A 25,365-nucleotide genomic window follows, 5' to 3' on the forward strand; every position below is an offset into this window, starting at 1 on the left:
AAAGCGGATTTTGATTAGGTGGAAGAAGCCAACGTAACATAACTTATGAAATTACATGGAGAAGAGCTAACCAATGAAGATTTGAAGCAACTGGACATGATGAGAAAAAAGCAACTAGAGATGATCATATTCAATTGTTTGTTTAAAATTATTTAAACTTAAACTCTATATGTAAATAATATATTTTGTCTGATGACAAAAAGTTGTCCCTGGAACCAAATTCCACAACTGTATATGTACATATATATATACAGGGTGAGTCAAAAGTTGCACCTGATTTCTGTTCATATATATATATGTATATATATATATATATATATATATATATATATATATATATATATATATATATATATATATATATATATATATATATATTTCTGTCAGTTGATTGTTTGTTTGACATTTGTATTACAGTGTACAAGAAGGTATAAATAAATGAATGACATGTTTATCTAACCATTTATTCAGGGGAAAATTATTACGGAAGTGTACCAAGCTGTTTCACTTGCAATTTTAAAAGTGCCCTCCCTCGTGATCGATGCACAATTGCAGCCGAGCAGGCACAGAGTGGCACACACGCTTGCAGAGTTCGATATCAATTTCCTCAAACTTTGCAGTGATTTGAGCCTTCAATTCCTGAATGGTACGAGGCTTTTCACGATAAACAAGGTCTTTCATGAGCCCCCAAAGAAAGAAATCTGGAGGTGTAAGGTCTGGGGAGCATTATAAGGAGCGTTATAAGTAAGCGTCTGGGGAGTGTAAGGTCTAAATGGTTAGATAAACATGTCATTCATTTATTTATACCTTCTTGTACACTGTAATACAAATGTCAAACAAACAATCAACTGGCAGAAATATATATATATATATATAAACAGAAATCGGGCGTTACTTTTGACTCACCCTGTATGTATGTATATATATATATATATATATATATATATATATATATATATATATATATATATATATATATATATATATATATATATATATATATATATATGTATATATATATACACACATATATATACATACATAATATATATATATACATACTGTATATATACATATATATTGTTGCGGACGCGGTTAAAGATGTTATTTTACCGAGCGGTTGGTATTACCGCGACCGAACAGTTATTCCCCGATTAGAACCCGATTCCACCCAAACGTTGGCCGGATCGCACCGCGGCTGCTCAATGAGGGAAAAGGCTAAAACGCCGAATGCAAAGAGGAAGACGAAGGCAAAGAAAGGTTTGGAAATACTACTAAATTTATTTACTATTTACACACATAAGCAAAAAGAAAGCAGTCACGTTTATTTACAACACATAAGACGCAGGTGACACAGTGCAAATACTAGCTTACCTACAGTCTTAATTAACCCAGGACAGAACAAACAAAAGACAGACTCACGCGGGGAATGATGACAGGAATCGCAGGAGGTGGATGGCTGGAGGTGAACGCTTGGTGGAGCCAACGCGGAGCTTGGTGGAGCTTTGGTGGAGGTGAACGCTTGGTGGAGGTGAACGCTTAGTGGAGCCAACGCAGAGCTTGGTGGAGCTTTGGTGGAGGTGAACGCTTGGGGGAGGTGAACGCTTGGTGGAGCCAACGTGGAGCTTGGTGGAGCCTTGGTGGAGGTGAACGCTTGGTGGAGCCAACGTGGAGCTTGGTGGAGGGTTGGTGTGACGGGTTCTCTCTCCTTCCCTCACAAGCTTCAGGACTCTTTCTCTCTCTTTCTTAGTCCCACCCAGTCCAACAACTTCCTCTCTTGCTTAGTCCAACTCAAGGCCTTTCTGTCTTCTGATCTCCTCCCTCCTCGACTCTCTCCGGGGGCCTCTGCCTCGGGTTATATAAGCCCCACCCTTGACCCTTTGCGAACCTCCCCAAAACGTTCTCTCTCCGCCCTCTAAAGCCAACCCCTCGTTCTGGGTTGGTCGGCAAGGGCTGGTTCACTCCTCCCCTCTATGACGAGGTGGGGACCCGCCTTTCTTCCCCAACCCTGCCTCATGGTCAATGGCGGATGAAGGGAAAACCGCCCAAAATGCAGTTGGCAATTGACAAAAAGGGGGAATGGAGGTTTTGGGAATGGGAATGAAGGGAATCTATCTCTTTCACTTGGTGCAATGGAGTACTTATATTAATGGGAGACACAGCCTTACCCTAAAACACAGAATAAGATATAACTATCGAACAGGGGTATTCTATGATTGGCTGACGTGTATGCTTGTGGACTAATTATGGGACGCCCTTTTGACCTTTACACAGCTCCGGAGGCAGGAGGCGCAGAATAACCAATAATAATAATAATAAAGCACACAATCAAAAAAAACAGTCCTCATATCCGCAACAATATATATACCCATACATGCAATGACATATATGATATAGATATAAATATATATGTAGAGATCCAGAGGGTGAGGGATCGAGATAATTACAAAGAAATCTGGAGAAGTGCAGTTCAAGCATGCATTTCAAAACTTCAGTCTTCACTACATATTTCTGCCTTCCCGCATCATCATCAAGACAAAAACAAACTTTGAGTTTTGGCTCAGCCAGCTTCCTGTTTGACTACACTTTACTAGGCTCTATTTATAGCAAATGCTTGATTTAGCAACACGACATCACTTCAAACAGCAGATTGGATTCACAACCAAGGGAAAATAACCAACTGGGAGAAACTGTCAAATTAATTGTGCAATCTTGAAAGACCATTGAATGAGCACGAGCAATCATGAAGACCAAATGGTACATGGTAAAGTTTGACTTTAAAAAAAAATACACATGCGTGTTTACATTTACGACTAAACAAGGCCAGAATGCATGGTCTGAAGAGATATGATTGTTGTTTCTGTTTTTTGGCATCACCAGCAAGACAAATTCATATTGAGATGTAAACCTTTAGGGAGGCCTCCCAATACATGAAACCATACAAGATGAAGGGTGTTCTGAAGAAAGACCTCATTAGCATCATGCAATACATCATCAGTGGAAACAGATGGGATTAATCAATCAATGAGAAGAGGATCAGATAGGAAAAATGTCAAACAAGTGAATTAGATAATGACAAGATTAATTTATACTTAGTGTAAAAATTAACATATATAATAATAACAAGAAACAAGCAAGCACAACAAAAACGAGAACGTCACTCGGTGGAGCGCATACCTCCGCCAGGTTGAACAGTTTACGTTTTGTATGCCACTGATAGGTCAGATCTGGATTCGAACCTGAACCAAAATCTAATCGGCTTGTTCTTGTCAACAACCCAACTCATCCACCTAGTTTCGTTATAATCCGTCCACAACTTTTTGAGATATTGTTTTTGGCCCAATCACTCAATAGTGAAGAATTACTTTAAAAATTTTTTTAGGATTCAGACCGGATCCGGATCTTCACCAAAATCTAATCAACTCGTCCTTGTCATACACTCAACCTGTCCACCATATTTTGTCCGAATTTGTCCATAACTTTTTGAGATATCCTGCTCACACAAGTAACAAGAATCCCAATAAAAAAAGTGTATGACGCCTAATGCCAATACATATCAATATTGTTTCACACATCCACACTCCAATTCATTGTACGATCAGAAAACAACCCCTCATTAGTAAATCTACTAACTTACATTTTTGAAATTCAGACACGCATCATACTAATCGCAAAATAATTTGAAGTTTACCCTCCGACATGGCCCCACTGGGCCACTATTGCGTTTTGCACGGGGCCTCCAAATGCCTAATGCCACCACCGACCATGTGCGCTCTTTTCACATTCATCTTGGTCTTCTGGTGGAGCTTGTACATATATCACATGCAGGACATTTGGAGACGTGAATGTACTACTACATTAATTACAAGTTCACCAGTAGACAATGGACAAATCAACACAGCTTATGGGATTTCAAACTGGCATCCCAGCATCATGAGCTATGAGTTCATATGAGAACATAAAATAAGCCGACATATATTGCTGAAATCTCTTTCCAGGATACTGGGGCCATGAGGCCTTCACAGGCTGATGGACGACCTTTCAATCTTTTTACACCTTGTCGCTGGCTTTTGCTCCAGTTGCAGTCTCTCTGCTATCTGTTTCCTTTCAACTCATAGGATTGCTCACATTCTTTCACCTGTCCTTTGCCTGTTTATTTTCCCAGGTGCAATTATCACACATTCATTGAACCACCTTTAGAGGCCATTTTTCTCCGCAGAGCAGGGGTTGGCCTTTTTTGGGCACGGTCCCCTTTTTGAAGCAATGTTTTATGGCCGGATGCCCTTCCTGCCACCAACCCTGTTAGTCGCCTCTTGCGACACACAGCGAATTACCAGTGAGCTGGTACTCAATTTGCCGACCTCAGAAGGATGACAGGCTGAGTCAACCCCCCTGGCGTTAATTCAGCGATCGACTGGGATTCAAACCCAGGATCCTCGGATCCCAAGCCCGCACCCTAACCGCTAATCCAACACCAGGCTACTGGCCCATGTACTCATTCATTCATGGTTATTTATTCCCATATCTGGAACGAACTCTCTTGAGCATTGTCATAGTATCCACTTTCGGGTTTTAAGGTCCATGTACTCCTTGATATAAGGGTGACTCTTCTCAGTAAAGATGTAGGAACAATGATAAAGATGTACATGAACGCTTGATTTTCCAAACTCTGTGGTTGGTGCAGCAAAACACGACGTAACACTTTGCAAGTCTTGCCTTCAATGTTAAGAACTCGATCTTACAAACATCTTGCTGAAATACCACAACCTCATTTTCAAGCCAATTCTCAGGGTGCTAACTCAAGTGGTACTTCATTTCGATCTTATATTATTGATGTTATTGTTCCCATGGTGACCGATACCTATGTTACAAAAGGAGCCGTGTCTGTTTGTCGTGGATTAATGGATTTGAATGAGACCAACGATGGTGGTTTCAGGGAGCTCACGGGAATGTTTGCGGCGCAAAAAAAATAAAAAATAAGAAAGGTTTGTGTGTGGGCACATGTGGCGAAACTGCTAATAGTCTAGTAGGAAGACTAGGTCCCCCTGCACCCCCCGGAGATATACTTCTAATCAGTGTTTCTAGATTGGAAAACATGTGTAGAAAATGACTAGCTATGGCCCCAAGCTGAAAAAATGTCCCACATACCATTTTTATGCAAATTACTGCTGCCATTATCAAAAAAACGATTTTTGACATATCTCAGCCAATATTGCAGATAATTGAAAAATGAAGGTGTCTAGACCCATGTTTTGAAGGGCATAGATCATGATAGAACTATTCATAACATGATTACATGTGTCTATGGTATACTAGTATGCATATTAATGCTGTAATTACAAAATAATCAGTTTTACAAATGATAAGGATACGTTAATACTGCAGATAACTTAACATGGTACATAAGGGGTCTAAACCCAGGTATTTTCAAGGTTAAATGTCAACAAGATGCTCCTGAGTCTTGCATAGGGGCGGGACATTGGCAGTAACATTGGTACCACTCAACTTTTCTTCCCACCATTGACTTTGTATTGCGAGAGATTTTCACTTGCTTATTTAAAGGTTTCTCACCCAGCCCACGTAAAATCTACCAACTCCTGCTGTTAACTCCCAAACATATTTTTTTATGTTATCCAATCACAGTGCAGAAATGACAGACTAGAGATCCAAATTAGTGCTGCTATAGCTGCCATTTTACATTTCCATCCATGTAACATGCGCGCTCGCGCGCTCGTATCAATTGGTAATGTCGCGCGCTCGTATCAATTGGTAACGTTGATGTTATTGAATACCTCAGTTGAAAGTTCAGTCTTCCATTCCATCTGTGTGTTGTTCTTGGTATTCATCCTCCAATCTAGCCAGGTAAGATGCTAACTATAATGTTACTCACACTCTTGACTTCAGTTTCTGCATGAAATCATAAACAGGCAGAATAACAGCTGAGCCAGCTAGCACCATGTTAGCTAACGTTAAAGCTAGCCTCATCTATGTACAGTATGTTCCTAATGTCGGTGTAACTTAAACTTTTGTTAATGCCAAACATGAGACATATCTGTTGACTTCTGTATATGAATTGAACCAGAAAGAGGCACGACAGCTGAGCTAGCTACAGTAACTTAGCACAATGTTTCATTGGCCTAGATAGCTAACGTTAGTGTGGAAGAATTTAGATGTTTTAGCTATTAGCACTTTTGATGCCACTAAACATGGTTTAGTCAGCTAAAAAGTACCCTAGTGTAGAACATGACTCAGAACCTCTGTTACCTCACTGAAAACTCAGAGCCTCCTTTCACAGGCACTTTTAACATCATTCGTGATTTCTTATTTGTCATTTAACAGTGATGGTAGACATCGACAGCAAGCATGCCCAAAAGAAAACGGAGTGTAGAACCTGCAGCCCAAAGCTCTCCTCCTACATGCATCCTTCATGTACCATCCATGTCTGATCATGGGGATTTCACGCCCCTCCGTAAAATTAAAGGATCTGCTTCAGAAAAACTGCAACTGCTTCAAAAGATCCGGGATAGACGTCTCAACCAACCGCATGACTCCCCATGTCGTATGCAATCAGTATGTGATCAGATCCCGGCAACTCTTCCTGATGACCTAGAAAGAGTAGGATATCACAGCAAGTGTTATAAGCACTTTGTCCGCCACTTTCATCGTCTGGGAGATGATACAGAACCAGGGCCATCAACCTCATCATGGCATCACTCTCCTCGTAAACCAGGAGGTTCTGCTGAACCCATCTTCCCGCCAGAGTGTATATTTTGTGAGAAAGTTGAGACGAAAGATGCTCATCGCAATACTGAGAGGCCTACAACCTTCCCATCCTTTAAAAACAAAGAAAATGCATGGGAGCAAATCGAAACACGGGCTGAGAAAATGGGTCTCTATCGACTCCATCGAAAGGTGAAAAACAAAGACCTCTGGCTGGACCAGCAACCAGGAAGCCATATGACTTCAAAATGTTCCTTGCAAATGACGACAACAAAAAGCAGATGTGCCAGCTTCTTCTGAAAGTGTGGAGTGGACAAGAGGCAGCTACCAGGCTGGAGAGAACAGAGATGGCTGTGCTGATCGTGGAGGGGAAGGCCCACCAACTTGCCTCAACGAATGGCAAGGTAAAATTGAAAGCCCTTCGTGAATGGCGATTCAATTTGTAATTTTTCCTGAAAAAAAGGTGATTACCTGTGATGTTTGTCTAGATCTGAAACTGGCAGTGACTGGTGATTGAAATGCGGTGCCTTTTTGTGTTTCAGGTCGAGGTACGTGAACTCCCCACGATCTACAGCAACCAGGAAGAGACTGATACCAGGGTGGTTCTGTACCTCCATCATGCTGCTACCATCGGATACAAGAACGCTGTAGTCAGAACACCGGACACAGACATCCTCCTGATCCTGCTCCACCATGCCCACAACATCAAGCTGACGGTGTACCTGGATACAGGGTCAGGGAAGCATCGCCAACTTGTCAACGTCTCTGAGCTGGCAGAATCCCTGGGAGAGGACTACTGTGCCACTCTCCTGGGGTACTATGTGTTCAGCGGAGAAGACTGCACCAGTGCCTTCAAAGGGAAGGGAAAAGTCGGGCCCTTGAAAAAGCTGGAGAAAAATCCCAGGTTTCACAGGGCATTCGGTGAACTGGGTGACAACTGGGATGCCAACCCTGAGGTGGAGAGGCAGTTAGAAAAATTCACCTGTGTGATGTACGGCCAGAGTCGCGAGTCATCAGTGGACATTGTCCGTGCCAAGCTGCTACGAAAAATGGTGGGAGAGGACAAGACCCTCACATCCAAGTCCAAGGTTGATCTGGCTCGCCTTCCTCCATGCCAGTCTGCCCTGAAGCCGCACATCCAGCGTGTGAACCACCGCGTAGCATTGTACAAAAGAGCCGATCAACCTATCATCGAAAAGCCAAAACCTTATGAGGAGCAAGGATGGATAAGGACTGATGAAGGACTGTTGAAACCAATGTGGTCCAGTGGTCCCATCCTACCAACCTCACTGGTGGATCTTCTGAACACAGGAGAGCACGAAGAGGAGGAGGAAGAGGAAGGAGAAGAAGAGTTTGACTCTGACGATTTCGATGAAAATGATGATGACTGACTCAGTGTAGAATCACTAATGCTAATGATGTTTATCTAAAACAAGCAAGAGAAGAGTGGTCACATTGAGTGCTAGGACTATTTTGACAGTTGTAATATTTAGAAAAATAAAACTTTGTGTTAACGTCTGTGTAGACGGACCTTAATATGAGTCTATTATTTCGTAAAACTGTGATTATTTTGTAAATAAAGCACTAATTAGCATACTAGTATACCATAGACACATGTAATCATGTTATGAATAGTTCTATCATGATCTATGCCCTTCAAAACATGGGTCTAGACACCTTCATTTTTCAATTATCTGCAATATTGGCTGAGATATGTCAAAAATCGTTTTTTTGATAATGGCAGCAGTAATTTGCATAAAAATGGTATGTGGGACATTTTTTCAGCTTGGGGCCATAGCTAGTCATTTTCTACACATTTTTTCCAATCTAGAAACACTGATTAGAAGTATATCTCCGGGGGGGTGCAGGGGGACCTAGTCTTCCTACTAGACTATAATGCCACCTTGTGACTTCCGACATCTCTCTATCTCTATCTCTGTCTCTGTCTCTGTCTCTGTCTCTCTCCTCCCACTTTGCACAGCTGCCGCTCGCTTAGCACGCACGTGCGAGCATCAGGTCTGTTGCTCAGTCACTGGCGGTACGTGCTGTGGCTCTTGTTGCTTTTTCCCTTCTTCCTACCTTTTGGTCCTTTCTGCTGTCCGAGTGTCGGTGTCCCTTTCTATCGTCTTGTCTACTGAGCGAGAGAGGGAGAGACAGCGCGGTTAAAGTTATCCACTTTCGGTGGTTAACGGGATTTATTTATTTATTTCCCAGTTATTGTTGTTGTTGTTGTTTTTTCATTTATTTAGGCTTTATAAACCTTTGTACCATTTATTGGTTATTTTTCGTTGAGTTACTTCAAATGGCTAGCAAGAATAGTCGAAGTACTGCCGGTCGTGACGCCGATGAGGTGTTAACAGGTGAACACGGCATGTGTTTTGTCCCACCGGAAGATGTCTCGCTGGAGGAGATGCTCCTCGCAATCGGAGAATTGATCGGTTGTGAGAACATCCGGGCAGCGTCCCGAATGCACCACAAGGTGGTTGTTTTCGTTTCACATGTCCGTTTCGCGCGCATCGTCGTACAGAACGGACTCACCTTGGGCAATGACCAGTTTGTTCCGGTTTCGCCATGGAACACTCCGGCCTCGAAGGTAATACTATCAAACGTTCTACCGACGCTGTCTAATGAGGAGTTCTTCAGAAGCTCAGTCAATACGGTACTGTGGTGTCGAGAATTATCCAAGCCTCCATTCGCACCATAGACGGGAAGCTTAAGCATATCGAAACGTTTAGACGGTTTTGTTATGTTGTTTTGAAGGATGGTTTGACGCAATTGAATGTCTCTCTCGTTTTTAAGTCGTCAAAACGTGAGCACAGGATTTTTGCGGCAACGGAGAGGTTGATTTGTTACGGGTGTGGTGCACATGGACACACGAGGCAGTATTGTCCTGATGGGGAGAAAACATATGCCACAGCAGCCGGACCAGCCCCCCCCCCCGTGACCACTACGGATGATTCTATAGATGTTTCACCTTCAGTGTGAGAATCTACATCGGACCATCAAGGTACAGTTAAGAGTGGTGCTGATGTTCGTGCAAGCGATGAGTCATCCAGTACAGCTGGCCATCGTGGAACCGATGAGTCAGCAAATGTAAGGGAGAAGCCTCTACCTGTAGAGGGAATGATTTGTGAGGAGCAGCAGATTGTAGATGCGGCGTCTCGGAAAAATCTGAAACGGTCACTTGTAAGTACGAGGAATGAGGACAAAGGTGTTAAAGTGTTGGTGGTGCAGACAGGAAGCAGTTTAAACGATTCAGACAGTCCTTCACATGAAGATCAGCAAGGTGGTGAAACTATGGCTGACATGATACCACCTGCTCAGGATGAAGGGGAATTTTTTCCTGAAGGTTGTAAATCAACCTGCGAAACCGAACAGCCTACTGATGACCATATCAATTCTAATGGGGAATGCAAAATACCCATTACTGCTTATAACGACTCCTCCCCCCCCCCCCCCCATTGCAATGATGCATGAGGATAAAGAGGATGAAGAACCTAAGGTAGATGGGGATGGAACAGGTGTTTCTGTACAGTTTCAGGAGGAACTCGTTACTCGCGTCACTGAGGGAATTCTAACTTCAGAGACACTCATCGGCCATGAGGAACCAGTGGCAATGGTTGACAGGGCTCCCCCCCCCCCCCCCCCCCCCTCAGGACGAAGAGCAGCCTTTGGAGATCTCAAAAGAAAATATTGTCAGATTTTTAAAGGAAACTTTCAGACAACGGCATGTACGAATTAAGGATCATTTTCCTAATATCCAGGCCTTCCTTGCAGCCGCAAAACCTTTGCTGCAAAGGAGCGAGTATGCGGAAATCTCCGAACCTGAATTTCAGCGGCTGAGGAAAGCCATCACGAAGGCAAACAAGGATTTAAATGAGGAAGAGGACTTCACCCCCCAGAAAAATCAACTATGGAACTAAATGTTGTATCCTTAAATATAAATGGGCGTCGTGCCCCCTTACGGAGGGTGCAAACCATTCAAGTGGTTGGAAAAGAAAAGGCTGACATTATTCTCTTACAAGAGACCCACACTACTAGTGCTCAAGTAGCCGATTGGGGGAAACTTTTTAAAGGGCAATGGTGGCTAAGTGGGTTCCATAATTGTTGCCACTTGCCTAAGTCATAAGATTTGTGCTTAACAGGTTTCATTTAAAGAAATCTATAAAGGGCATTTGATCTCCGTATAATTTCTTTACAATACCCAAAAGATTATATTAGTGAATGTTTATGCACCGTGTGACCCAATGGAGAGGAAAATTTTCTTTTCCACTCTGCGGGATTTTGTAAAAACTCTGGACGCAACAGCTTTTATTTGTATCGCGGGAGATTTTAATTGCACAATTTGTCCGTCGATTGATAGGAATGGTCATGAGCCTCATGTTGCCTCTACGAAAGCTCTAGAGGACACCATCAACATATTTCGGTTTAAGGATGTGTGGAGATCACAACACCCACTCTCACGCTGTTATACATGGTGTAGATGCAATGATGGTATTATGTCAATGGCAAGGCTGGACAGATTTTATGTGAACAAGCCAATGTTGATGTGGTGTCTGTCTCCAAAATTTTACCAACTGGATTCACAGACCACAGTTTAATCTCAATGTCCTTTAAGTTACCCTTTCCACCCAGTGGTAGTGCTTACTGGTCCTTGAATACTCGTCTCTTACATGACAAGGAATTTAATGAGGCCTTTCACGTCATGTGGGAGAAAATTCGCTCCTCCAGACCTGAGTATGATAGTCTCCGGCTGTGGTGGGACATTGCAAAATCCCAAATTAAGAATTTCTGTCAACAATATAGTGCATACACCACTAAAATCCAATCAATATCAATCGATCAGTTAAAATCTGAAATTATATCGTTAGAACAGAATGTTGACGAGGTTGGGAGAGGTGCACGTGACCAAATAATATGGGCAAAGAAAGCAGTGCTGGAGGAAGCGGTACGGCAACGGGCGATGGGTGCTTTGGTCCGAATGCGAATGAGCTATTTAAATCTGGACATGCCAAACAAAGAGTTCTTTAAGTTAGAGTCTTCCCTCAAAAGGTCACAACAAATTCATACTTTACTCACTCCCAATGGGTCGCTGGTGACCTCCCAGCAGGCGATCAGGTGTACTCTGAAAGGGTTCTATTCTAACTTGTATTCTCCTCAGAACGGGGACAATGAGGTGATATGAGAGTTAACTGCTGAGCTTCTGAGTGTCGAGGAGGATGAGCGATGCATGCTTGATTCCCCAATTTCGGCTGATGAACTTGAAGCAGCTGTGCGGAGCCTGAAAGATGGGAAAGCTTCTGGAATAGATGGCCTGCCCACAGAATTCTACAAGACCTTCTGGGCCATTGTGGGACCTGACTTACTCGATGTACTCGATGAAAGCATACGTGCCGGAGAACTTCCAATGTCTTGTAGACGAGCAGTCGTTTGTTTTCTGCCAAAAGCTGGGAATCTTCAACTGGTTGATAACTGGCGACCTGTCTCCTTATTTTGTGTTGATTAGAAAATTCTCTCTAAAGTACTTGCTAATCGTATGAAGACTGATCAGTTCAGTTATACACCCGGACCAGACCTACTGTGTGCCTGGAAAATCTATTTATGATAATATTTTTTTGGTAAGAGATGTTATTTCATGCAATAATTTCCTGCGTGACGATTTTGGATTGCTGTTTCTTGATCAAACTAAGGCCTTTGATCGTGGTGACCACAAGTACCTTTTTCTGTCCTGAAAGGAATGGGGTTTGGTGAAACTTTCACCTCTTATGTGAAAATCCTGTATACTAATACTCAATGTATGATAAAGATCAACAATAGGTTATGCTCTCCCTTTCCTTTCCAACGGGGTATTCGCCAAGGGTGCCCCCTCTCTGGGCTTTTATATATAGTCGCCCTTGAACCACTCCTTCGGTCTATTAGACAGCAAATACCTCAGGGAATGAGTATAGAAGGAGCAGAATTTGTGCAGACGGCTTATGCTGATGATGTCTGTGTTTTGATTAGAAGCTCCACTGATGTCTCTGCTTTACAACGTTGTATGCGACATTTCTCTGCAGCCTCTTCCGGTGGGATCAATTGGAATAAAAGTACAGCATTATGGTGTGGCAAAGGCAATCTCTCTTGTGTATCACCACCCTCACTCCCACACAACCTGGTCTGGAGAACGGATGGGGTTAAATATCGTGGAGTGCATATTGGTAATCGTGAAACAGAAATGAAAAATTGGGAAGGAGTGCTGGAACAAATTATGCACAGATTGGGAAGGACTGCTGAGGTCTATCTCCTATCGAGGCCGTACCCTTGTCATAAACAATCTGGTTGCAACAAAATTATGGCACAGAATTATTGCTTTACAGCCATCAAACCAACTAATTATGGCTACTCAGCGAATGCTGGTAAACTTCTTTTGGAGTGGCTACCATTGGCTGAGGCCTGCGATATTGTACTACCCCCGGAAGGAAGGTGGCCAGGGCATTGTTGATATCTCTGGCCGGGTTGTGGCCTTTCGGCTGCAGTCTCTGCAGAGACTACTGTTCGTTGAACAGCTGCCCTGGCGGCCCTTTGCATTTTTTCGGTTACAACAGGCTGGTAAACTGAGATATGATCGGCAGCTTCTTTTGATAGATCTCGAGCATATAAATTTTGCCTCTCTTCTGAGATTCTATCAGAGTTTATTGGACACTTGGAAAAGGTTTGACGTCCACCGCTTCCTTGAGGGCTATAATTGTCGAATGTTCCTTCAAGAACCCCTTTTCTTCAATAACTTTTTTCCTGGTATCCCTCATAGCCATGCCCTGATTAAAAAATGTATCCAAGGAGGGATTAACAAAGTATGTGATCTGAGAGATTCATCTGGAGTTAAGTGGAAACCTTCTGGTTTGGTGGCAACCTCAGTTGGATCTCGGTCTGTCCGACTTGTAGACCAAGTTGTACGTATAGTCATTAGGAAATTTAGACAGCTAAACATCGGCTGGGAAGGTGCTGGTAACATTGAGGATTTTCAGTTAAGTTTCCCTGAAATCAAAGTGCTCATTTCTTCTTCTCTTCAGCCGGAGATTGAACATACCCACCCCCCCCCCCCTTTCATCTTGTAACTAAGATTGGAATCCGTGATCTCTCTCGACAAAATAAGAATGTACCCCTCTCTGGGAGAACACGAGTAGCTTTGTGGTCAGAGCGGTTAGGGTCGGGGTCTCCGTCTACTCCCCTTTGGCCTCACATGTACATTGTACACCTTACCAATACATGGTGTGTTAGCGGATATACAATGGAGGTTAGCACACTGGGCGCTTCCCTCCAATATTTTTGTTCACCGTATTAACAGCTCACTGCCGGAAACTTGTCCGTTCTGTGATCAGAAAGAGGATATGTTTTATGCTTATGTACAGTGTCGTAGACTGACATCGCTTTTCTTGTTCCTTGAATATCTTTTTCACCAACTGTCCTTCCCTTTCAATATGCATATGTTTATATTTGGTGTGTCTTTCAGGCCCACATGTAGAGACGTGGGTGTTCTTCTCAATTTTTTGGTTGCTGTTGCAAAATATGCAATATATAAATCTCGGAAAATTAAAATAGATAACGGCTATGGCTCTGATGCTATTTCTATTTTTAAAGGGTTTGTCTCAACACGACTCAAGCTAGAATTTGATTTCTTTGTCAGTAATGGAAACGTCCAACTTTTTGAGAGAAAGTGGTGTATTGGCAATGTTTTGTGCTCAGTCGATGATTCAAAAGTGGTAATTACTTTATAATTCCTGATTGTTTTGACTTTTTTTTTCTTTGGAACTGATTGCTTGCATATATGTTTCTTCCTGTGTCCTTGAATACATTTCTCTCTCTCTCTCTCTCTCGCTTAGTTTTTCGCTTAATTTGCTCTTGATGTATTCATAGCTCTTGCATGAGCATTTCCTTTAAAATTAGTTGTGGTTTTGTTTGTGTCTTCACCTTTGGTTTGTAAAATATATATTTTTGTATATTTGCTGGTTTCTTTTAAATACCCTTTGCTCTTTTTGTGGTGTATTCATGATCCTTAAATGCAATTTCTTTAAACTGGTTGCTTTGTTTTTTACAACTGCTTTGTGAAATGGCTTTATATTTTTTATAATAAAAGGACACAAAAGTCAAGTCTCTGCCTTTCTCTGTCTCTCTCTCTCCCTTTCTTTCTTTTTCTTTTTCTTTTTCTTTTTCTTTCTCTTTCTCTTTCTCTTTCTCTCTCTCTCTCTCTCTCTCTCTCTCTCTCTCTCTCTCTCTCCCTTTCTCTCTCTCTCTCTCCCTTTCTCTGTCTCTCTCTCCCTTTCTCTGTCTCTCTCTCTCCCTTTCTCTGTCTCTCTCTCTCCCTTTCTCTGTCTCTCTCTCTCTCCCTTTCTCTGTCTCTCTCTCCCTTTCTCTGTCTCTCTCTCCCTTTCTTTCCCCCCCTCTCTCTTTCCCACTCTTCTTTTTACTCTCTCTTTCCCACTCTTTCCCTTCTCTCTTTGTCCCTCCCCCCCTTCTCTCTCACATCCCGCTCTCTCTCTTCCCCCCCCCCCCCCCCACCCCCCATTTCTCTTCCCACCTCTTTTAACATTCCCATCACTGAAGTGACTGGTAGTATTTGCTAGTACAATATAAACTGTGTGATGATTAAATATTACCTCATTTACTGCACTATAGTCCCTTTTTTATGTTGAGGGCTCCAGGCACGGACTATATAGTCCTCATCGAGGCCAGGCCTTAAATAAAAGAGCTGCATTGATAGAAAAGTGAAGAAAAATAAAATAGTCAAAGAGTTTTTGAGGACTTAAAACATCCGCTTTTAGATCGCAAGTGTTTTGTGGGATTGCGAGGATGGCCTCGAGGTATGCAAACTCCCATCTGAGCTGTCTAGCCTAGGTTAGAATCTCGGTTCTGCTATAAACTGTCATCTTTGAATTTCGCATGCAAAAAGAGGCATCCATGTGTGTGCCTTCTTTCGGAGGGATTCTAAACTGGGCATCAAGTCTGCTAGCATCAGTTATGCTAAACATCCCACGATATCTTTCATGAAGAGTAGGTGAGTTAACGTTGACACCCTGGCTCAGTCGAATATCCTGCATCAGAGCAGTCTTCTTGTTCCTTCGTACGCAGCACAAGACTGTGGGGTAACATCATTGGCTGAGGGCATGGCTGTGCCACTGATGCAATGACCTCTGTTGGCTAGGGGAGAAATTTGTAATTTGGCCAGTGTGTCGGCGTTAGCTCACCTACTCTTAGCAAATGACACCGTGAGATCTTTATCGTCCACAAACTGATGCCGGCAGATGGGGCGCCCAGTTGAAGGTCCATCCGAGGAACGGCACACACATTGATGAATCACCCTCCCTGTGAAACACCGAGATAAAATTTATAGCTGGCCCGAGATTCTAACCCAGGCTAGATAGGTTTGAGGTGAGTGTGCATACCTCCAGGCCATCCTGCCAAGCTGTCGGAGTTGTGACTAGGTCAGGATTGTAACCAAAGTCAAAACCGATGCTCTGTATAGAGCATGGTGCACAAGAGAAGACAAAGCAAGATGAGATATAGATATAGTTAGCATATTCAGTGATAAAGGGGACGAAGGTGGGGAATACATTGAAATGCAAATGCAAAGGGGGCCGGGGGGGCATGGAGAACAGGACAAAATAAGTATTCACAGCATATTGTTGTGAAAGCAGCAGTACAATTTCTCAAATTGCTAAGGAGAAACGTCAATAAATGTAAAAACACCAGGAAAGCATCAGGGGCTACCCACACATTTGCTTCACTTGTTAAAATTGGCATTCTGTGCATGTACTGTACATGAATGATGTTGATGCTGAGAGCAAACATGGCGGCCAGTTATTTTGGTGTTCAACTGGATAAAATAATACTAACAAGTACAGATACATTCAAAGTAAACCGCCCCCATGCCAAATAAATAACATATCCTCCAGCACACGGCATTGCCGGGGCGCCCGGCAATGAAAGCATGCAGCACATAGACATGGTATTTGGAGAGAGAGGTGTACAAAAATTGATTGATTAAGTTCGTAATTAAAATAAATAAATCAAAATCGTAAAATAATTAATTTCTTCATCATTTGGCTAATAGTGTACCTGAACCACCAGTGTTTCATCCGAAGCTGTAATTTTTGAAAATTAATTAAATGTCATTAATCGAAAAAATTAAATTAAACAATTAATTGATTAATCAATAAATAATGAATCGATTAATTGATTAATAAATAAATCGAAAATACCCTTTACAGCCAAATCACTTGGTCATTGTCATGTCAAAATATCAGCTTCCTAGCTCAAAAGGTGCCCGAGATAATGCCCAGATGAGAAAGAAAATAAATAAATGATTAATTAGTCAATGATAATTAAGTCATTAATCAATTAATTGATGAATCAAAAAATAAAAAATATAGTTTTTGCCGAAGCACGTTCTCACTATTGTGCCCAAATTTCACCTTCCTAGATCAAAGGATGATGGCTGAGATATCGCTGGGACAAACAAACAAGCAAACAAATGGAGTACTCCCTTTCAGCGATGACTTAATGCAGCGCCTGGAGATGGAATAGGAAAGGAGCGGAGTACAAAACACTGAATTTTCCTTAAAACGAAAGTATTTCATCACACATTATTCACCTTCAACTCTTTACTTGAGGTCGATGGTAAACGTAAGTCAATTTCAGGGTATTCATGAAAATTATCTTTGGAAAATCAAATGCAAGAAGTCTTTTCCAGAAGTGTGACTAGTTAAGCGGTTACAACATATTCATCATTAAACTGAGAATACTCTGACATATATGAAAGCAAGAAACATCTGATTTGCACAATCTCTCCAACACTCGGCCTCACAATATGAGCTTTGATTTTGTTTTTGGGGATATCAGATCCACCTCTGTTTACAAAGCTTTAAACTAATTAGGATGAAGATCAAATGAAAGAGACTCGACACACTACGACGTGCGGCCTTTTAGCAGTCCCAGCTGGAAACAGAAATGCATTTCCAACAAACAAATTGGCGAGTGCACACTGCACAGCGATGCTTACCTCACCGTTGCAGAAGCAGTGGATAAGAGACACAAAAAATCCCTGTGAAAAATAGAAAAAATACAAATACGAAGGTAAAAATTTTGAATACACAAAGCGAATTTTGGTTCATACAATGTCTATGTTACTGAAATTAATATTTAAAGATACATGGACCACAAGAGTATCTATGTATAATGGAGCAGATACGTACATGGCTATTCAGTGCCCTCCATAAGTGTTGAAACAGTGAAGTCAAATTTGTTATTATTGCTATATACTCAAGAAATTTTGATTTGAGATCAAAAGATTAATATTTGGCAAGAGTATAAAAGGTCAGTTTTTATTTCTTGGTATTTCTATGTATGTATGTTTTACAATTGTAGAACAATAGCACTTTGTATGTTTAGTCCCCCCTCCTTTAGGTAAGCATAAGTATTGGAACAAATGACTGACAGGTGTTTCTTGCTACATTGATTGTTCACACATAAAAGAGCTGTGAATGGTTAGTCTTGCTTTTATTTAGCCTTTGCTTTTGCCTTGGGTGTCTGCCGTTGGAGTCAGTAGACATAAACCAACATGAACTGCATGCTCCATTGGATTTAAATCAGGAGATTGACTTGCCCAGTCTAAAACGTTCCACTTTCCCCCCTGATGAACTTCTTGGTTGCATTGGGCGTTTGTTTTGGGTCATTGTCTTGCTGCATGTTAAAGTGCCGCACAATGAGTTTGGAGGCATTTTCTTGCACATGGGCAGAGAAAATGTTTTTGTACATTTCCAAATTCATTTTTCTTCTGCCATCATTAGTTACATCACCAATAAAGATGAGTGAGCCAGTTCCATAGCAGCGAGTTATAGAGCAGTTCTAAACATGCTTCAGAGATGAGGTAGTATTCTTTGGATCATACGCAGAATTCCTTCCTTTCTCCACACTTTCACCTTTCCATCGCTTTAGTAAAGGTGTATCTTGTTCTTATCTGTCCAAAAAACTTTGTTCCAGAACTCTACTGGCTTACCTCTGTATTTATCGGCATAGTCTAATCTGGCTTTTCTATTTTTGGTGCTGATGAGAGGTTTGCATCTTGCGGTGTAGCCTTTGTAATTCTGCTGTCTAAGTCTTCTGCGAATGGTAGATTGTGATACTTTAATCCCTGCACTCTGGAGGTTGTTGGTGATGTCACTGACAGTTGTATAAGGGTTTTTCTTCACAGCTACGATGATGTTTCTGTCATCAACTGCAGTTGTTTTTTTTTCTTAGCTGACCTGGCCATTGTCTATTGCCAAGTACACTAGTGGTTTCTTTCTTTTACAAGATATCCCAAATTGTTGTATTTGCTTTGACCAATTCTTGTGATATGGATCTGATTGAATCCTTCAGTTCATTCAGCTTCCAAATTACTTGTTTTTCTTTCAGAGACAGTTCTCTGGTCTTCATGCTGGTTTATGCCTACTGATTCCAAAGGCAGACTCCCAAGGCAAAAGCAAAGGCTAAAACAAAGATGAGACATTTACAGTTCTCGTCTTGGCTTAATGTGTGAACAATCAATGCACCAAGAAACACCTGTCAGTAATCCGTTCCAATACTTATGCTTACCTAAAATTGGGGGATTGAACATAAAAAGTTATGTTTTTATACATTGGTAAACCATATATGCATAGAAATACCAATAAATAAAAGCTAGCCATCTGTACTTTTGTCTCATATTCATCTTTTGATCTCAAATACAAATTCCTTCAGTATATAGCAATAATAATAAATTTGATTTCACTGTTCCAATACTTATGGAGGGCACTGCATCTTCTTCCAACAACCCATTCCTAAATTCACCCTGCTGAATCTAATCTACATGCTCACCTCCACTCTTTTGTCCATCTTTTCTCTCACATCGAGAATCACCTCACGATCGACCATTCAGCCATCTAAGACTTACCTTATCTCATACCTACAGTAGTTGTGAGTTTTTCTATGCTCATGTATTTTACTATATCTATCAGCGAAGACTGCCAGAAAAACCAAATGAGGCCTTCTTTATAATCAACCACATCCTGAGGTTCAGTCTATGGAAATTTTTCATCTCACTATCGACCTCAACTTTTTATGGGACAACAATGTCGCCAATCTGCCCTGGGTATTTTTTTTGCTGGGACAGATCATTTCTCAAAACGCAGGAGCTGATCACAATGTGCAAGAGATCTCTATTTTCACTTGCTATGTCTCGTACAGTCGTGGCTAAAAATATTGGCACCCTTGCACTTTTTTCAAATAATTCACCATTTCTTCCAGAAAATTGTTGAAATAAAAAATTATTTTGGTATCCACCTATGTATTTCTTTAGTTTGCAGTGGAAAAAAAAACAAAAAAAAGCTGAAACAATTACTAAATCTTAGCTTATTCCACACAGAAATCCTAAAATGGCCCAGACAATATTATTGGTACCTTTTAGAAGTTGTTAGAAATAATTAGATTTCAAGCAGGTGATTCTCCTTTACTTTGGAATTGAACTCACCTGTGGTGAGTGGCAGGTGCATGCAATATAAAAATCACTCATTCAACCAGTTTGAATGGAGAAAATGAGTCGTTCTGCTGTTTTGTGTCACTGTGTGTACTGCAATGAGCATGGAGAAAAGAAAGAAAACTAGAGAATTGTCTGAGGAGGACAGAAACAAGATTGCAGCCAAGCATAGACAATCTCAAGGCTGCAAGTCCATCTCCAGAGACCTTGATTTTCCTATGTTCACCATACACAATGTTATCAGGAAGTTTAAGGCCCATGGCACTGTAGCCAACCTCCCTGGACGTGGCCGCAAGAGAAAACTTGATCCATGATTGCCGTGAAGGATTGTTCGAATGGTGGAGAAAGCACCTCGATCAACACCAAACAGATTCAATCTAACCTTCAGACACAAGGTAAGACAGTTTTAACTCGCTCCATCCATCACCACCTCAATGAAAGGAGACCCAGGAGGACCCCACTGCTGCTGAGAGAGAGACATAAGAAAGCTGGACTGGCGTTTACCAAAACACACCTGTACAAGCCAAAATCCTTCTGGGAGAATGTCCTGTGGAGAGATGAGACCAAATTGGAGTTTTTGGTAAACCACATCATCTCTATGTTTACAGAAAACAAAATGAAGCCTTCAAAGAACAGAACATTTTCCCTACAGTCAAAGATGGAGGAGTTTCAGTGATGTTTTGGGGTTGCTATGCTGCCCCTGGCACTGGGTCCCTTGAATGTATGCTTAGCATCTTGAAATCAGGAGATTACCAAAGCACTTTGGAGTGCAATGTTCAACCCAGTGTCAGAAAGCTGGGTCTCCATTGCAGGTCATGGGTCTTGCAGCAGGACAATGACCCCAAACACACTTCAAAAAGCACCCAGGAATGGTCCAAGACCAAACTCTGGACTGTTATGAAGTGGCCAGAAATGAGTCCTGATCTAAATCCCATTGAACACCTGTGGGGAGATCTGAAAACAGCAGTTGGGAGAAGGCACCCTTCAAATCTGGGAGAACTGGAGCAGTTTGCACAAAAGAGTGGGACAAACTGCCAGTAGAGAGGTGTAGGAAGCTCATTCATGGCAATAGGAAGCACTTAACTGTAGTTATTTTGTCCAAAAGCCATGCTACCAAATATTAAGTCTTGGGTGTCTATAATTTTGTCAATGCCATTTCTTTTCATTTTCTGATTTAAAAGGATATATTAAGTTCTGAACAAGTCCCTGGTGTTGGGCTAGCGGCTAGGGTGCCGGCTTAGGATCCTAGGATCCTGGGTTCGAATCCCGGTCAATCGCTGAATTAACGCCAGGGGGGTTGACTCATGACTCAGCCTGTCATCCTTCCGAGGTCGGCAAATTTGAGTACCAGTTCACTGGTAATTCCCTGCTTGTTGTTAAAGGCGGCAAAAAGGGTTGGCGTCAGGAAGGGCATCCGGCCGTAAAACATTGCTTCAAAAAAGGGGACCGAAAAACAACAACAACCACAGTTCCCGAAAAAGGCCAACCCCCACTTGCGGGGAAAAATGGCCTCTAAAGGTGGTTTTTTTATTAAGTTCTGAATCAAAAACAAAGGTTCTGTAATATTAACAGTGAAATAAAGAATTGTGGAGACCCAATACTTTTGAGAATTAAAACGTATTTTTAGGGAAAATTGTGAGTTATTTGAAAAAAGTGCAAGCGTGCCAATATTTTTGGGCAGGACTGTATATGGAGACTGTATATGTGCTAGTTTATATTCTGTTCACTAAATATTCAATTTTTACAGAGATAACGGCTCGTTTTCTTGCTGAAATCCCATTGTAAGAATGCTAACTCTTCTGTTGTTTAGCTCTACTGACCCTCGATATCTGTGAACAAAAACAAAACAGAAAAACATATTTGTCAGGATCCACGTCCATTCCATGATCGCAATGCTGCATTTCAAAGATACAGTATGTCACAATGATGTGCATACATCAAATGTATGAACAACACCTGAAATTTGCATATCTGATCAAAGGACCAAAAGACTTGACATTATGTATGGTATTATGTTCCATGATGTAATAATGCCTCACAAATGTGTATCTGACCAATCTGTATCCAATATCCAATGTGAATCTTACATTAAGTTTAGTGTTTCTAAATTATCCATATGGAACAACTCCAAGTGTTGATATTGAAAGAGATTGCGAATATTAAGATGTAATGGCAGCCTCTCTGGTGAGGAGGTTTGCATCGGGCTCACCATGAAGGAACTGAAGAAGATTTCAAAATGCATCAAGATTTTCCACAGCATTGTCGTTGTAAAATGCTCAAATCCAAAACCCACCACATAGTGTGTTCCAAACAGCATCATCAGTGCGATTGTGGACTTTACAAGTTTCCTGAAATCAAAATGACACTGATTAATGTTGCTATCTTCATTGTGATCTACAATGTCGTCACAAAATGCGGTGGGTCTTGTACCGATATCGTTGGGAGGCTTGTTGGTGGCCTGCGTTGTTTTGATGCAGTTTGATCATGATAACTCGTACAATATTTAGCAGTAACAAAAAATTTACCTGCAAAAAAGATTTTGATAGAGAAGATTTACACATTTAACTTGTCTTTTAATGCAAAATGTAGCTTTTTCATCATTTCATCTCAAAGCATTTGCTGCTATTTTATGCTACTTCCTGAAATCTTGTCATTTGCTGCATGGTCATGCATGTTATCATACAATAATCTAACCCTAATTCCCCTTCTCGTGCCATCAGGAGCATAGGATTGCTAAGGTAGTGTCATTAGCTAGGGCCAGTAGAGAGGCAATTCTGGTTGGGTTGCCCCTCCGACGCAACATATAAACATGTAAAATATTCGATAATAATCAGATGGAGGAAATTTGTTATTTTGACAACTTCCAGGCGCATGATAAATCAAGGTGATTGAGTGCATGACTGAACAGTGGGACAATAATGAGCAAACAGGAAAAGAGGAGATTGAGAATAGGGAAGGAAAAGCTTTACAAGACCGAGAATAGGGGAGGAAAAGTTTTACACGAGCAAGAATATGGGAGGAAGAGCATTACAATATCGAGAATTGGGAAGGAAAAGCTTTAAAATATCGAGAATAAGGGAGGAAGAGCTTTACAATATTGAGAATAGGGGAAGAAGAGCTTTACAATATCGAGAATAGGGAAGGAAAAGCTTTAAAATATCGAGAATTGGGAAGGAAAAGCTTTAAAATAACGAGAATAGGGGTGGAAGATCTCGAAAAGAGCGAGAATAGGAGAGGGAGAGCTTTAAAATATCGAGAATAGGAGAGGAAGACCTTTAAAAGAGCGAGAATAGGAGAGGAAGAGCTCTAAAAGAGCAGGAATAGAAGAGCAAGAGCTTTAAAAGAGCAAGAATAGGAGAGGAAAAGCTTTAAAAGAGCAAGAATATGAGAGGAAGACCTTTAAAAGAGCGGGAAGAGGAGAAGAAGAGCTTTAAAAGTGAGAATAAGAAAGGAAGAGCTTTAAAAGAGCAAGAATATGAGAGGAAGAGCTTTAAAATATCGAGAATAGGGGAGGACGAGCTTTAAAAGAGCGAGAATAGGAGAGGAAGAGCTTTAAAAGAGCGAGAATAGGGGAGAAAGAGCTTTAAAAGAGCAAGAATATTGGAGGAAGAGCTTTAAAAGAGCGAGAATGGGGGAAGAAGAGCTTTAAAATAGTGAGAATAGGGGAGGAAGCGCTTTAAAAGAGCTAGAATATGGGAGGAAGAGCTTTGAAAGAGCGAGAATGGGGGAAGAAGAGCTTTAAAAGAGCGAGAATAGGGGAGGAAGAGCTTTAAAAGAGTGAGAATATGGGAGGAAGAGCTTTAAAAGATCGAGAATAGGGGAAGAAGATCTTTAAAAGAGCAAGAATAGGAGCTGAAAAGCTTTAAAAGAGCAAGAATAGGAGAGGAAGAGCTTTAAAAGAGCGGGAATAGGAGAGGTAGAGCTTTAAAAGAGCGAGAATAGGAGAAGAAGAGCTTTAAAAGAGTGAGAATAAGAAAGGAAGAGCTTTAAAAGAGTGAGAATAGGAGAGGAAGAGCTTTAAAAGAGTGGGAATAGGAGAGGAAGAGCTTTAAAAGAGTGAGAATAGGAGAGGAAGAGCTTTAAAATATCGAGAATAGGGGAGGAAGAGCTTTAAAAGAGCGTGAATAGGAGAGGAAGAGCTTTAAAAGAGTGAGAATAAGAAAGGAAGAGCTTTAAAAGAGTAAGAATAGGAGAGGGAGAGCTTTAAAAGAGTGAGAATAGGAGAGGAAGAGCTTTAAAAGAGTGTGAATAGGAGAGGAAGAGCTTTAAAAGAGCGAGAATAGGGGAGGAAGAGCTTTAAAGGAGCGAGAATAGAGGAAGAGCTTTAAAAGAGTGTGAATAGGAGAGGAAGAGCTTTAAAAGAGCGAGAATAGGAGAGGAGAGCTTTAAAAGAGCAAGAATAGGAGAGCAAGAGCTTTAAAAGAGCGGGAATAGGAGAGGAAAAGCTTCAAAAGAGAAAGAATAGAGAGTAAACGCTTTAAAAGAGCGAGAATAGGAGAGGAAGAGCTTTAAAAGAGCGTGAATAGGAGAGGAAGGGCTTTAAAAGAGTGAGAATAAGAAAGGAAGAGCTTTAAAAGATTAAGAATAGGAGAGGGAGAGCTTTAAAAGAGTGAGAATAGGAGAGGAAGAGCTTTAAAAGAGTGAGAATATGGGAAGAAGAGTTTTAAAAGAGCGGGAATAGGAGAGGTGGAGCTTTAAAAGAGCAGGAATAGGAGAGGAAGAGCTTTAAAAGAGCTTTTTTTTTTTTTTTTTTTTTTTTTTTTTGTATACAAGATCGAGGCTCGTGAGAGAGCGAATATTAATCACACAGAAAGACAAACAGACACATAAAACATATAACATCGGGAGCGGTAGACAAGATGGGGAGAGAGGGGGAAGGACACAAACACAACATTTGAGAGCAGGGACCGAGAGACATGGAGACATGGAGAGATCTGAGAGAGGGCGAGGGCTTTGGGGGGGGGGGGGGGCATGGGAAGGGGGCGGTGGGAGAGGTATAAAACATATGGACACTGCCAGGACTTCCAGGAAAGAAGTTGGAATTTCAAACAAGGTGGATCTGGGGTGAATTAGCGGGGGTAGAAAAGATCAAGGTTTTGGATGGGGGAAGATAAGAG

General features: G+C 41.4%; 1 protein-coding gene across 1 annotated transcript in view; it reads right to left on the reverse strand.

The window, feature by feature from the left end:
- Window positions 1–25,365, reverse strand: part of LOC137430909 (parathyroid hormone/parathyroid hormone-related peptide receptor) — a 189,385-nt gene that overhangs the window by 7,741 nt on the left and 156,279 nt on the right. The window contains exons 10-12 of the mRNA XM_078782470.1: window positions 22,679–22,773; window positions 22,458–22,596; window positions 17,756–17,797 (exon numbers count right to left, since the gene is read on the reverse strand). Of these exons, the coding sequence (XP_078638596.1) occupies window positions 17,756–17,797; window positions 22,458–22,596; window positions 22,679–22,773 (276 nt within the window). The remainder of the gene's footprint in view (window positions 1–17,755; window positions 17,798–22,457; window positions 22,597–22,678; window positions 22,774–25,365) is intronic.

The sequence above is a fragment of the Myxine glutinosa genome, chromosome 7 (assembly GCF_964187855.1).
Source record: "Myxine glutinosa chromosome 7, kmMyxGlut1.1, whole genome shotgun sequence".
Taxonomy (NCBI): domain Eukaryota; kingdom Metazoa; phylum Chordata; class Myxini; order Myxiniformes; family Myxinidae; genus Myxine; species Myxine glutinosa.